The sequence below is a fragment of the Sceloporus occidentalis genome, unplaced genomic scaffold, assembly GCF_023333645.1.
Source record: "Sceloporus occidentalis isolate IW3139 unplaced genomic scaffold, rSceOcc1.0.p SCAF_64, whole genome shotgun sequence".
In the NCBI taxonomy this organism is placed as follows: domain Eukaryota; kingdom Metazoa; phylum Chordata; class Lepidosauria; order Squamata; family Phrynosomatidae; genus Sceloporus; species Sceloporus occidentalis.
Genome location: NW_028317044.1, coordinates 3,761,818 through 3,775,563, shown reverse-complemented (window position 1 = coordinate 3,775,563; position 13,746 = coordinate 3,761,818). Strand labels below are relative to the sequence as shown.

Here is a 13,746-nt window from a genome sequence, read left to right as displayed (position 1 = left end):
GCTGACGGAAGTTGCTATTCAATAATATTTGGAGATCCAACCATTTTCTACATTGATTTGGAGTTAACTCTATCAATAAGACAGAGTGAATATGCGACCTCAGCTTGTGAATGCTTGCAGATACACCCATTTTCGGAAAAGAAACTAATGACCAGCTCCTTTGAAGAGTCAAGCTATATTAGTAGTGGGCTACACTGGACTTAGTTTCACAATAGCGCCACATAAAATGGCGCCAACAGCTGATCCATGCCTATTTACCTTGTACCACCGGCTCAGGTTCAGGCGCAGCTGCCGCCGCCGCCGCCGCTGCTGCTGGCAGTTCTGGTTCGGTTTTCTCAGGAATTTCTGTAACAACAAGCAAGGAGAGCACTCAGGTTTACAAGGTTACATTCCTACAGTAGAATGTGTTTATACTTAAAAGTACCGTATATACTCAACTATAAGTCGGCCTCATATATAAGTCGAGGGCAAACTTGGGGCCAAAGCAATGGGTTTTTGATATGACCCATGGATAAGTCGAGGGTAAAACTTAGGCACATATAATAAAGGATGTAAAGGATGAAGTAAAGGAAAACAATTCCAAAGAACATACAAAATAATATAATATAACACTTACGGTTGTTCATTACAAGTCCAGGGAATGGTCTGTTGGGAAAAGGGAGAAGGCAATATTTCAGTGCTAAGAGATCTTCTATATAAATGCAAGACTACAGGGCAGGGGAGGTTGCAATTGTAGAAGGAATAGCCTTCTAAGGTCTGGGGGACAACGACAACAAGCCCCCCTAACTGAGTTGCCAAATGTTTGGACTACAGCTCCCATCATTGCCAGATAAGAATGAAATGCACAGAACCAAAGATTGATCGATTGATCCTGTCACACCCGGAACTACAAACCTACCCAGCAACGTCCAGGAAAAGCAACAATCACTATTAGCAAGTGACCTTGTTTTAACACTTCTATACCCAATCCATTTCAAAGGACTCTATTGCAAAAACCCTCCCACCTCCTGGGTATCTGTCATTTTCTGTATTTTCTGCTCTGAACTTTTGCTAATTGAATGGTAAATTATTGAACGGCACAGTGTTCCTCTCCCCAAAATATTGGGCCTGAACAGACAGGCCAAAATAAAGCTGCTTCGGGTCACTTTGGAGGCATGCTGTTTAAATGGCACACGCATCTGAAGAGGTCAGAAGTTGCGCCAAAGCTGCGCTCCAGTCCTTAGGACTGGAGTATGGCTCTGGCGCGGCTTCCAGCCTTTAAAAATCATTTAAACAGCATACCTCCAAAATGACCAGAAGCAGAAGGTATGTTTTTGGGATGCATCTAAGCAGAGCAAGATGACAAGAATACCCGTAATCAAGTTTCATTTTTAGTTCTTCTGAAAGCCACTGACAGGTCTATTGCCTGTGTTTTCACCAAATCCTCTTTTAAGATCCTCTTGGCCATATCCAAGAGGGTTGCAGGTGAGTTTGGTCACAGGCACCAGTCTTCCCCTAACTGTAACTGATAAGAGCGGCTACTTTTCCCAACATGATCTGAAGCGTAAATCCAATCCATTACCCAGGACCCCGAACAACCTAAGTCTAACCAATGCCTTCTGCAGAGGCCAAAGATAATCGTGATCATATTGGATATGGTTGAAAACTACATACCTAATGACAGTGAATTTAATGAACTCGGCTGAATCCAAAATCTTCCTCATAGAACTGATTTCAAGGTAACTGGGAGCTTTGAAAGACACGCCGGGGGGCATGCCATCCACCACCACGCAGCCAGGGTTGACGGTAATTTTCCGATATGGGACTTTCACAGGATACCCCATGCCAATGGCTTCCCCTGAAGAGGCAGAATTGGGAGTTAAGCCAAGCAAGACCAAGCAAAGATAAACTTCCCGATATACAAAGTAAAATACACCATTGTGGTACTAGACTGTAATAAATATAGGATGGAGACATCACGAATGCAACAAAAAGAGGTGAAGTGACAGTCAAATCAAAGTTGTTTTTGAGAGACGATTCTGACTAGCTGCTCACAATGTATGAGAAAAGCCTCTCAAAGCATAAGCACAAGATTACTTTAAGTGGATCAGACTCTTCTGGAAGGGCAAGGAATGGGGAATGGCTCTAGGGAAGGCAATAATTCTCAAATGTAGGAGGAAGATACTTGGGGGAATGTGACACACAGAATCAGAACGATCAAGAACTTTGTGTTTGGAACTACAGAACTGATTTTAGGCTCTTCCCTTCATTGGGACACATGAAGCACTGGAACAGACACATCCAGAGATACAGTGATATATATAAGCATATAACTATGTCTATATATTACTATAGCTATAGCTATGGATCACATTTTAGCCATAGCTAAAAACACATTAAAAATAAAAAGCAAGTTCTAGTTTGGACTCTGCACTCCTTTGTTCCAACTTTTCCAAAGTGCAAGAGGTCTGTCTCACCACTTCTGTTATTTTATGTATCTGTTTGGTCTTTTGCTTCAGGTGGTCTTTTTTCATTTAGTATTGATTCTGTAATTAATTGCAAAATAAATAAGAAAATAAAAATTACCAAACTTCCGACTGAACAGATCATTCACTTGCTCTCTCAACTGCCGGGCCTTCTCTACTTTGGAGGTTCTCTCGTCGTCATCTGTAAGATTTAAAGAAGCAAGCATTAAATTTCATTTGGAGTGCGGCTAAATAGAGAACACAGTACTCTTGAAAAGCTAGCAAAGCTTGTTTAAGTTTGCCTGATGCTTTATCATCTAGAGCAGTGGTTCTCAACCTTTGGTCCTCTAGATTTTTGAGACTTCAACGCCCAGAATTCCTGAACAATGAGCATACTGACTGGGACTTCTGGGAATTGAAGTCCAAAACATCTGGAGGCCCAAAGGTTGAGAACCACTGATCTAAAGGGTTGCCAAGTCAGCCTTTGCCCACCTGATCAGAACAACTGCTCCCTGGTAACAATTTGTGGTCTACAAAACAAGTTGCCCACCTATAACTGTGTGTTCTTTGAGTGGTCATTTGTGAACTTACACACATAGGTCATTCTGCACTTGTAGGGAAATCTTCAGAGGCTGCGCACATATAAGCTTCATGGGGACACCTGGAGAAAGGGACGGCATCAAGAGGCGAGGAGAGTGGGGTTTTGCAAGTTCATAGATGACCACTTGAAGAAAGTCAAGTCGAAGGCTTTCATGGCCAGCATCCATAGTTTTTTGTGGGTTTTTCGGGCTATGTGGCCATGTTCTAGAAGGGTTTATTCCTGACATTTCGCCAGCATCTGGGGCTGACATCTTCTATGCCAGCATTCTCTGAAGATACCAGCCCTAGATGCTGACGAAATGTCAGGAATAAACTCTTCTAGGACATGGCCACAAAGCCTGAAAACCCCACAAAAAACTAACTGAAGGACCAAAGTTACAGCTGGCAATCTGTTCTTTCCACGATAGCACTATTATGAGATAATCTGAATGGATCTAGCTTTGGTGCAACGGTTCCCTAAGAACATTTGTACTGAGGCCTTCTGTGAGAGTGCTGTGTCCGGTAGTAGAAATGCTTTGGACTCTATGGAATTGAGCACTGCCCCTATAAACTCGATATGGCAAGAAAGACTTAGTGAAGACTTCTCCCAATTTATCATGAAATTCATGGGCTGCAAGGAAGGACACCACAAGGTGTCTTGCAATGGAAAGAAAGGGAAACTATCACCCAAGCCGCTACCATAACCAGACATTTTGTGAAAACCCTTGAGGCCACTGCAAGGCCAAAGAGGAAATGAATAATGTGCCAGTCTGGCACAAAATTGGAGGACGTATCTGCTGGTGTGGAGGATACTGATACAAAAGTAAGGCCTGTTCCAGACTGCCAAAATAAAGCTGCTTGGGGTCTCTTTGGAGGTATGCTGTTTAAATGATGCACGCACCCTAAGAATCCGGAAGTGTGCACCAAAGCTGCCCTCCAGTGCTTAGGAATGGAGTGTGGCTTTGGCGCGACCTCCGGACTCTTAGGACCCATGCATCATTTAAATAGCATACTTCCAAAGAGACCCGAAGCAGCTTTATTTGGGCAGTCTGTAACAGGCCTGCGTGTCCCACTGGTCTATTCAGATGAACCATTCTTCTCTACAGAGGAGCAGAAGGATATTCAACAGGGTAAGTAGCCTGAATTGCTTTTGGAAAATGAAGGCATTAACTTTTCTCAGAGCCATGATTGGGCACAACCCTCCATCCCATTTGGGGATTGTGAAGTACAGTGCACCCTTTTTTTACACGGGGATCTGTTCTGGACCCCCCTGCATTAAAAAAAACCCATGTATGCTTGAGCCCCATTGAAAGTAATGGGGCTCGTGCATGTGATGGCGGCGCAGTGACACACACGCGCCATGGGCGCACATCTCATTAATCTAAATGGGATGCACTGCCCCTTGCGCCCTGTGCGGGGCTTTCAGCATATGCTGAAAGCCGCATATAGTGCATCCGCATATGACGCAGGCGCACTGTACCTCGAGTAGAGAGGTGGCAGGTATGGGTGGACTCACTCTATTATATCCTTTCATAGAAGTGCAGTGAGCTTCTGGTTCAGTGGGTCAAAAGGCTGCTTGGCTTCTGGGAGCAAGTCACAGAACTCTATGAAATACCCTTGTTAAAAAATACACGGAGGAACCATGCACTAGTAGTGACTATATGCTATTTGCTGAAAAAGGGCACCAAACAACTGTGGAATGGAAAGTGAAGTAGCTGCTGAGTGAAGGGAGAGGTCAGAAATGGTGTTTAGAATTGGGAGTCTGTTTCCTGACGGAAGAGTAATGCTTTGAATAACTATAAGAATGCTGAGAAGAGAAGCTTTGAGAGGGAGTTCTAGAGTGCTGAAGAGATCTGTGTAGGCTTGAGCCAGTATGGCTTAGCCTTAGCCTTTTGGTAGAAGGTAAAACAAACCCTGCTTAATAATGGTTGACCTTACATCTTGGTTTGGACCTGTGGGATATAGTCAGGTACGTCTATGAAAAGTGATGGCATTAGCCATGGTCTTTGCATGACAGTATACTGCATACTTTGCTGTGGTAATCTGCTGAGCCTCCAATTTATGTATTTCAGTGTTGAAATGCCAAGCTACCAATGATCATCAACATTTAAAATCAAATACTTATAAAGGCATTTGGCAAACGAATGTTAATAAATTAGTATCTGAAGAGACAAAAATATCCCACTAGGAAAAACACACTCTAGTAAAAACCAGACGGAGTACCTGGTATGGTCACTTGAATGATGTTCAGATCTTCCACTCCAGAAGCTGTGTTCACTATAGGATCCGGCATGCTTACAGTATTTATCATGGTGTTAGATAAGCTGCTTCTTCCTTTCAAAAACATAGGAATTCAAGCCATTAGCGCCAAATGGACCGATGAGTCCCATTCTTTGTTTCTGATTATTAAAACTGCACCACAGCAAAGTATCTAGACTGAACCCAAGGTTGGTCTACACACCAGTCAAGATGTTACCAGCTAAATGAAGAACATCTGTGGGATCATCTAAAGACACCTGGAGAAAACCCAGTGCTTATTTTCCATGATAGGAGAGCCATCCCTTACTTGAGTGACCACAACACATCACTCCAAAAGGATAAGGAACCCTTCCAAGACAGACTCAAGTGCTCTAACATTTGTTTCAAATGCTCTCAGATGAACTAATTTTGAGAGGGCCAGCATTATTAGTTCACCCTTCGCTGGATTCACAGAATGCAATTCTAAAGTTTCAGGTATATATGTACAACGTACATGGGATTTTGGGGTGCTGGTGGAGTGGTTTCGAGCAAAACAAATCAGGTAACAAGTATCATTGCCTTACTTCTACGTTATTTAAATAATAATAATGATAATAATAATATTTGTGCAGAGTGGTCAATCTTTATGAGACAACAGATGACACTCACTTGGAGGGGTTGGAATAGCAGTGGTGCTTTCCTTGACTGCTGCCTCGAACATCTCAGGCCTGCAGACAAACAGTGAAGTTTTGACATAAGAATATATAAAAGAGTGAACCCAAAAAGGGAAACACACAGTTTCATTTCCCTCCAAAGACAAACAAAGAAATCTTACAGGGTACTTAATATAAATATCAAATGCAGTAAGTGAACATGGAAGAAATCACACAATCATAATTCCAATGCTGCTTGCTTCAAATTCCTTTTGCTTTTTGGATACTGCTTCCCTAAGACATCGCCTAGTTTAAGGACAACTTTACAGAACTCTTCCAAATCTTTCCAGAGAACCTATCACTGTGGGCCATTAGTATCCACTTCAGTTTGGTTCCAGGACCCCGCCAAGGATACCAAAACCAATGGATACTGAAGTCCCAATGGCAACCTCTGGCTGCAGGGACTAGCAGCCAGTGGTTCAGGGACTAAGACCAGGTTATGGACCACCACTTTAAGGAGTTTTGTTCTATGACAGTGTTACTCGGTGTGGTGGTCTGAGGACCGATGTCAGTCCATAAACCAGAGATTGCCAATCCATGGTGTTTCCTGGCAGTGCTAACATCTCCCCCCCCACCTCCAGCTACTGGAATAAGTGCAAACTCTTTACTTTCCTCATCAAATACAAGAATGATCAGTTAGAACACTAAGCTGAGATCTTGCATGGTGCACATAAGAGCATCGCCACTCCATGCATGCAGTTCTCAGCTGCCATTCTTTAGAGACAAATGTGTAGATAATGGCAGCAAGAGCAAGAGTCAGTCTGCACTATGCGGTCACTTGCTTGCTTGCCGCACTGCTCCCCCTTCATGGGACTTGGCAGTTGCCTGGGAGCAGAATGGCTTTGGATATGGCTCAAGGTGTTCTGGTTAAAAGAGGAAACATATGTGCGTCAAACATAAGGGAACCCTGGTAGTGCGATGGTTAAATGTCAATACTGCAGCCACAACGTTGTAAGTTCAATCCTTGAGGAGGGCTCCAAGGCTGACTCAGCCTTCCATCCTTTCGTCGGTCAGTAAAACGAGTCCCCAGCTTGTTGGGAGCAATTGGCTTACAGACTGTAAACTGCTTAGAGTGTGCCAGGTTTACTATGAAGCGGTATAGAAATGTAAAATGCTAAACGTGTCACTAACAGCATTCTGGCCTACATATGGCTGGACGGCGAATGTACCTCCAAGCGTTGTGTGACAACCATCATCACCCTCACAATGGTTTACACTGCCCAGGGCTGACAGGAGTCACAGCCAAACATCTGGTGAGTCAAACTGTGGCCAAAATAAAGCCGCTTCGAGTCTCTTTGGAGGTATGCTATTTAAATGATGCCTGGGTCCTAAGAGTCTGGAGGTCGCGCCAAAGCCACACTCCATTCCTAAGCACTGGAGGGCAGCTTTGGTGCAGCTTCCGGACTCTTAGGACGCATGCATCATTTAAACAGCATAACTCCAAAGAGACCCAAAGCAGCTTTATTTTGGCAGTCTGGAACAGGCCTATGTATAATTTGCTTTCTTGATCTGACAGTGCAATGAATAAACCAGAAAACCCTGCTATGAGTCACCAACTCAGGTTTAGTGGCAGATATGGATCTCAGCTCCTCTGATTCAATTCCATTGCCTGCTACTTATTTAACAATATTATTCCTGAGACAAATGCGAGCAAAGAGCAGCTCAACACTTGCCTCTGCTTTGCTTTTATTGTGCCTGGGCAACAACAGAGGCAATGAAGAAATATTACATGGAAAATAATGTTGAGTCCAGCTAGGCTCACAAATATAAAATACAGCCTTAATTCCAATGAAATGTAAGCCTTCGTGAAAGATTTAAAAACAGCAATACAAAATGGGATTAAAGAGACAAATACAGAGCAGGAAATCAGAAGAGGATGTCAAAAGGAGAGAGAAAGATTGCTCCCACACTGTCCCCTCTGAGGAACTGAGACCCTGAACATAGAGACTGATACTGACAACTGTGTCTCTGTGCAACACATTTATAAAAGCTAAGCAGATATTTGCAGCTATATCTGGCTGATCGGTCTTTTTGTACATTGCAAAGTTGACTGTACTTCCTAACTAGAATCAGTGTCGTTTCCAGTATCCTAGCGGGGCTTTCCAATATTCCTTACTTCTATTCCTGCTCTTTCAAATAGCAGGTGAGCCGAAGTGCCTTGAGTCACTTCCAGGAGTTTGTACAGCAATATTTAACGCCGCATCTGCCAACGTCATCCAGTTTAAAAACTATTATGCATGTTTGAATCGCAGAATCATGAAGTTGGAAGAGACCTCAAGGGCCATGCAGTCCAACTGCCTGCCAAGCAGGAAGGTACAATAAAAAAGCATTCTCCATGACACTCTGTCACATTTAAAGTGCTGTTTACTAAAGTGGAAACTTTCCTTTGTGGAGAATCTATGGAACACACTTCCTCAGAGTGTAGTGGAGTCTCCCTCCTTGGAGGTCTTCAAACGGAGGCTGGATGGCCATCTGTCAATGGGGATGCTTTGATCTGGATTTCCTGCATGGCAGAATGGGGTTGGACTGGATGGCCCTTGCGGTCATTTTTATTCATAGTCTTCTCAATACAAGGAAGAGTTTAGCTTGCTTGACAGAGGCCTGCCACAAGTCTAGGTTCAGCTAATCTAAAACACACTCATGTCGCTTTGGGCTGGGCTGAACTCTGAGCAGAGGAGCCACTCGTATGGTACATATTGCATTTGGCTTACTTTTTAATGATAAATTTTATCTTAGCTTTGTTTCGGAGAATCTTTTCCAATCTCGGAATGCCAAACGTAGACGGGCGACGGAACGGCACTCCCTCCGGAAGGCCTTCGACGTAGAAATCTTCGGGGTAAGACTCAAAGAGCGCAAAAGGGACTTTCACGGGTTCGGTCATGCCAAGCGCTTCCCCTAAAACAAAACATAACTTAACATCTTTAAGGAGCTTGTCTCTTAAACTTAGGCCTGTTCCAGACTGCCCAAATAAAGCTGCTTTGGGTCTCTTTGGAGGTATGCTGTTTAAATGATGCATGCGTCCTAAGAGTCCGGAAGCTGCACCAAAGCTGCCCTCCAGTGCTTAGGAATGGAGTGTGGCTTTGGCGCAACCTCTGGACTCTTAGGACCCATGCGTCATTTAAATAGCATACCTCCAAAGAGACCCGAAGCAGTTTTATTTTGGCAGTCTGGAACAGGCCTTACTTTTCAATACTTGGTTCCAGTGTTTGCTAGGGAACTAAAACAGTGAGGCAAGTTCCTTTGGTGAATAAATTTTGTGGCAAGAAAAAATCCACCATTTAGAGACACAGCAGAGACAGAACAGGTCCAAAAACAGGAACCTCCTTTAAAGTATAACAACTTATTTTTAAAGAGGCTATTAGTAATAACATGTTTAATATATTAGTGTCACAGCTCCTCTTGGGAAAAGTCGTCGTGATAGTCACAGGCCTGGTTTGCATAAAATATTAAGCCCAGATTTGGTGTTATGCGCATGAGTAGAAAGCTAACTACGTGAGCCACCAACCGTGAGCACCACCCCTCTTCTTGGAAGAAATAAAGCTAAATTTCTTTTCATATTACTTTGTGCTTTAAAATTAACTGTAGTCAATTGCCAAACCAACCAAGCCCCTCACTCTGGGTTAGTTTTCCCCTCTTCTTCAGAAAACCGAAAGTTCCCTTTAAGATATGATTCCCTGTTTGCATGCAACAAAAAATCAGGAGTCTGCCAAAGCAAAACTAAATTCTGGTTTGTTCCTCCTGAACGAATGTGAGGAGGAGAGAACTTCTATCTAAAGGGCCCAGTACTCTTCATGATTTACTTCTGCTCATGCACTCAACATTACATTCTGGTTGAATATCATGTCAGAATTGGCCAGGAGATACAGATGTAGCTCTCACCCAAGTGTTCAATTTGTTTTTGATTTATGAGCTCACAATGTATATAATATTTTATGTCCCTGGGCCCTCCAGAGGCCACATGGGCTGCCAAAAAGCATGCAGGCGAGTGAACAACCCCCAAAAAGGAGGTGATGGCCTGATGTCCTCTTCTGGTTTTCACCAAAAGCTTTTTTTAAACGTTAAACAGTGTACTGGGCCCCTGGAAGGAGCTAGAAGGTGTAGTCTTAAGAGGCTACACTGAGAAACACACTACGAAGTTGCATGATCCCTTCCCTGGCCTTCAATGGACGGCTCCTTCTTTGCTGGTAGAGAACGTCCTTGTGGGCCACACTTGGCTATCACACGAGACAACTCAATCTCAACATATAAGGAGTGTGGCAAAGGGAACCATTCCAATTTGTTATGGCCATGCAACATCACTGACTGTGCTGGTGTGGGACTTTCAGTGTGGGAGTCTTAGCAAGTCATTTTCCCAATCTACGCCAGGGCATACAGATGCTACTGTTATAAAACCCTCTCTCTATCTCAGTTTAGAAGAGCCATAAAATTTGGAATTGAGACAACTGCTGGGGAAATGGGAATTTTACTCCAAACCTAAACGATGCTAACTGGAAGCTGCTGCTATTTTGCTGAAGTACACTGTAAAAAAAAGCTTTGCGTACTTACCACATTTCTCATTGAAAAGGTTTTCAACTTTTAGTTTCAGGTCAGTGATCTTGGCATTCCAGGCCTCTGTCAAATAACCAAAAGGATAAGCTGAGTATTTTAGACACTGTGCAGTTGATGCAACAAGAGAATCCTATGCTCCTTGTAGTCAGCTCCACTTAGCAACTTGGTCTTTGGGCCATCTGATGTTTCTGAGCACTTTTCAAAGGCAGCCCTACATAGAACATATTACAGTAATCCAAATGGGAGGTAATCAAGGCATGTACCAGTGTGGCCTGATGCGACTTCCCCAGGAACAGGTGCAGTTGGCGCACTATCTTTAACTGCGCAAAAGCACTCCTGGTCACTGCCAAGACTTAGGCCTCTGGGCTCAGTGCTGAATCCAGGAGTACGCCTAAACTGTGAACCTGTGTTTCCAGGGGCAGCGTAACCCCATCCAACACAGGCTCAATCCCCATTCCCAGATGCGTCTTTCCACTGACCAGAAGCACCTCTGCCTTTTCTGGATTAAGCTTCCAATGTGTTTGCCCTCACCCATCTATTACAGCTGCCAGGCACTGGTTTCGCAGTTAGATGGAAAGACGTCATAGATCTGGGTATCACCACATACTGGTGACACCTGCCCCCAAACCCCAGACAACCTCTCCCAATGGTTTAATATACATGTTAAATAACATATGGGATAGGACTGAACCCTGAGCGACTCCATAGGCCAATGGCCAGGGAGCCAAACAGGAATCTCCCTCTGCGAGTGCTCCTCCAGGAAAGAATGGAGCCACTGTAGTAACAGACTGGTACAGACAAAGAGATAAAACCTGAGCAATGTATAAGCTATGAAATTTGCTGTCACCATGTGGCATCACTCACATCTTACGTAAGATGGATTTACAGCAGAATCAAGCTTGTTAACATAGCAAGACAGATTTACCAAAGGCTGATGGTTTCATGGAACCGCCAAATTCAGAGTATTATGTTATCAAATATTTGCCGTGAAAGAAAACCAGCGAGAGGAAAACTGCCAAGAAGAAGGCCTTCTCCTGTGTCCCACTATCCTCAGAGGCTCATCTGATGAAGACACAGGCGATAGTCTTCCCTGTGAGTGCTCCTAAGCCAGTGGTGGCGAACCTATGGCATGTGTGCCAGAGGTGGTACTCACAACTCTCTTTGTGAACATGTGTGCCATCACCCCAACACAGAGTTTGCCAGAGTTCATTACTAGAAAGCCAGAGAAGTGAAGCACTTTGTGATAAATAAGTGGGTTTTCGGTTGCAGTTTGGGCACTCGGTCACTAAAAGATTTGCTATCACTGTCCTAGGCTATGGAGAGAGACTCGGTTGGCTATCTTTCTGCTCTCTTTGTGCCAGCAGGCAAAGAACTTTTTATTTAAACAGGACTCTGTTACACTGAACTAGGAGTAGCCTTCTGTCTTCCAGCTCCAAAAAGTCCATCTGCTGCAGCTGTGAAGGAAAACACCTATCCTACTCTGAATCTTTAAGCACCATTCTTCCGAAAGCAAGCCACACAAAGCTGCCATTGATGATCAAAACCAGGGGCTGCTAATTCATTTATTAAAAGCACTCTTCTGTCTTTCAATATATGGACATGCTTGAGCAGTGACTCCTGGCCTGTGTCGGAGAACTTAGGAGACACAGAGGATTGAGACGTCACAGAGGTGTCATCCTCAAGACAAAACTAATAGGGAAAGTGGGGCAGAGAAATAACAGGTGAAAGAATAGAAAGAAGGAAAGGATTTGTCTGTTTGTGAAGCCGAAGGCTTTCGTGGCCAGCATCCAGTTTTTTGTGGGTTTTTCGGGAGATGCGGCCATGTTCTAGAAGAGTTTATTCCTGATGTTTCGCTGGCATCTGTGGCTGGCATCTCCAGAGAATGTCCGTTTTGTCTGTTTGTTTCAAACAGTACGTAGAAGAAATTAAGGAAACTGAAAGTATGGAAGGGAAGTGAGGCTGAAGGGGCGCAAAGATTTGAGCTGGGTTGACCAAATGGGAAATCATAGGGAACAAGTGTGATAAAAACAGACTCCATTGTCTAGCAGTTAACCCAGTTCCTAGACGGAGGTTAAACCATTTCCTAGATGCGTCCTTCCTGCAATCTGAGAACAGTTTCCTCCTGCAATACGTTTGCTCAAAACTTACCAAAAGAAAACTCTCTTCCTCTTGGCTTAAAGCCCACATTAGATCCGTTGGTTTGAGGATTAGCTCTGACTTCTGGGGTCGGTGTCTTTCTAGCAAGGCCTGCATCATAACATACAAACAAAATTGCCATCTCATTAGTGACCAGAGCAACGCCAACAGCAATAAAGTGGTACAGCTTGAACGTCATCGGGTTTATTATGAACATGTGGGTCTAGAATTTCCAACTACAAACCCAGTCATATACAGAACCAGTGCCATCTGAGCAGCAGGTAAAAGAAATGGCACCAACAAGAAACAACAGGCTGCCTAGTTATTATGGAATGCCATACCTTCATCTACAGTAACTTCGATTTCTGGAACCTTTGAGTTGCTTACAGGACTTAGTGCCGAGTTTGAACTGTTTGGAGACTGGGATCCTACAGAGTAAGACATAATGTTTACTGCTTTGATCAAAGGCTGCCTAAAGAATAGTTAGAGATAATTTGCCATGCATAGCCTCTTGGATGAAGTGGACTATTGGGTTAAGGAACAAATCAAAACCATTCCTGAAGATAAACAGTGTATTTCTGTTTACAAATTTGTGTATACATAGTGTGCAGAAGTGGCACAAATCCCAGCAGTAGCAGGCATCAGATGTGTTCCTACCTTGACAGAGCGACAGACTGGTCTTTTGAACCTTTCTAATCATATTTCTACAATTTAGAAAGTCACTGGATTTCATGATGTCCTGGACTGAGATGGAAGCTACATCTGTTACACTTGTGTAAAAAGCGGCTATGTGTGCCTATCGATAAGCTGATCTTTTTGTTAAGCGGAGCTCTGCTCTGGGGCCACCACAAACTACCATTCCCAGAATTCCACAGCATGGAGCCATGGCAGTGAAAGTGGGCTACTGCTGGGATGGCAGTTAAAGTGGGCCCAAACCAGATTATTCCTCCAGTGTGGATGCAGCCCAGAACACACTGCTGAAATAATTCAGTCTGAGATCTCTTTAACTGCCCTGGCTCAATGCTGGGGAATGTTGTGACCTGTGGTATTATTATTATTATTACATTTATTTATATAGTGCCATAAGC

The 13,746-nt window shown here is 43.7% G+C and overlaps 1 protein-coding gene across 8 annotated transcripts in view; it reads right to left on the bottom strand.

Annotated features, from left to right (window-relative positions):
* Positions 1 to 13,746, bottom strand: part of LOC149287140 (general transcription factor II-I-like) — a 58,078-nt gene that overhangs the window by 1,557 nt on the left and 42,775 nt on the right. For 6 of the 8 annotated variants that reach the window (XM_089493462.1, XM_089493464.1, XM_089493463.1 and 3 more), the window contains 10 exons: positions 13,000 to 13,086; positions 12,671 to 12,769; positions 10,520 to 10,585; positions 8,686 to 8,869; positions 5,931 to 5,989; positions 5,247 to 5,357; positions 2,566 to 2,646; positions 1,654 to 1,837; positions 617 to 645; positions 259 to 345 (listed from right to left, as the gene is read on the bottom strand). In XM_089493462.1, the coding sequence (XP_089349588.1) occupies positions 259 to 345; positions 617 to 645; positions 1,654 to 1,837; positions 2,566 to 2,646; positions 5,247 to 5,357; positions 5,931 to 5,989; positions 8,686 to 8,869; positions 10,520 to 10,585; positions 12,671 to 12,769; positions 13,000 to 13,086 (987 nt within the window). Of the gene's footprint in view, positions 1 to 258; positions 346 to 616; positions 646 to 1,653; positions 1,838 to 2,565; positions 2,647 to 5,246; positions 5,358 to 5,930; positions 5,992 to 8,685; positions 8,870 to 10,519; positions 10,586 to 12,670; positions 12,770 to 12,999; positions 13,087 to 13,746 lie in introns of those variants that run through there. The other 2 variants (XM_089493465.1, XM_089493470.1) reach the window with 2 other exon arrangements.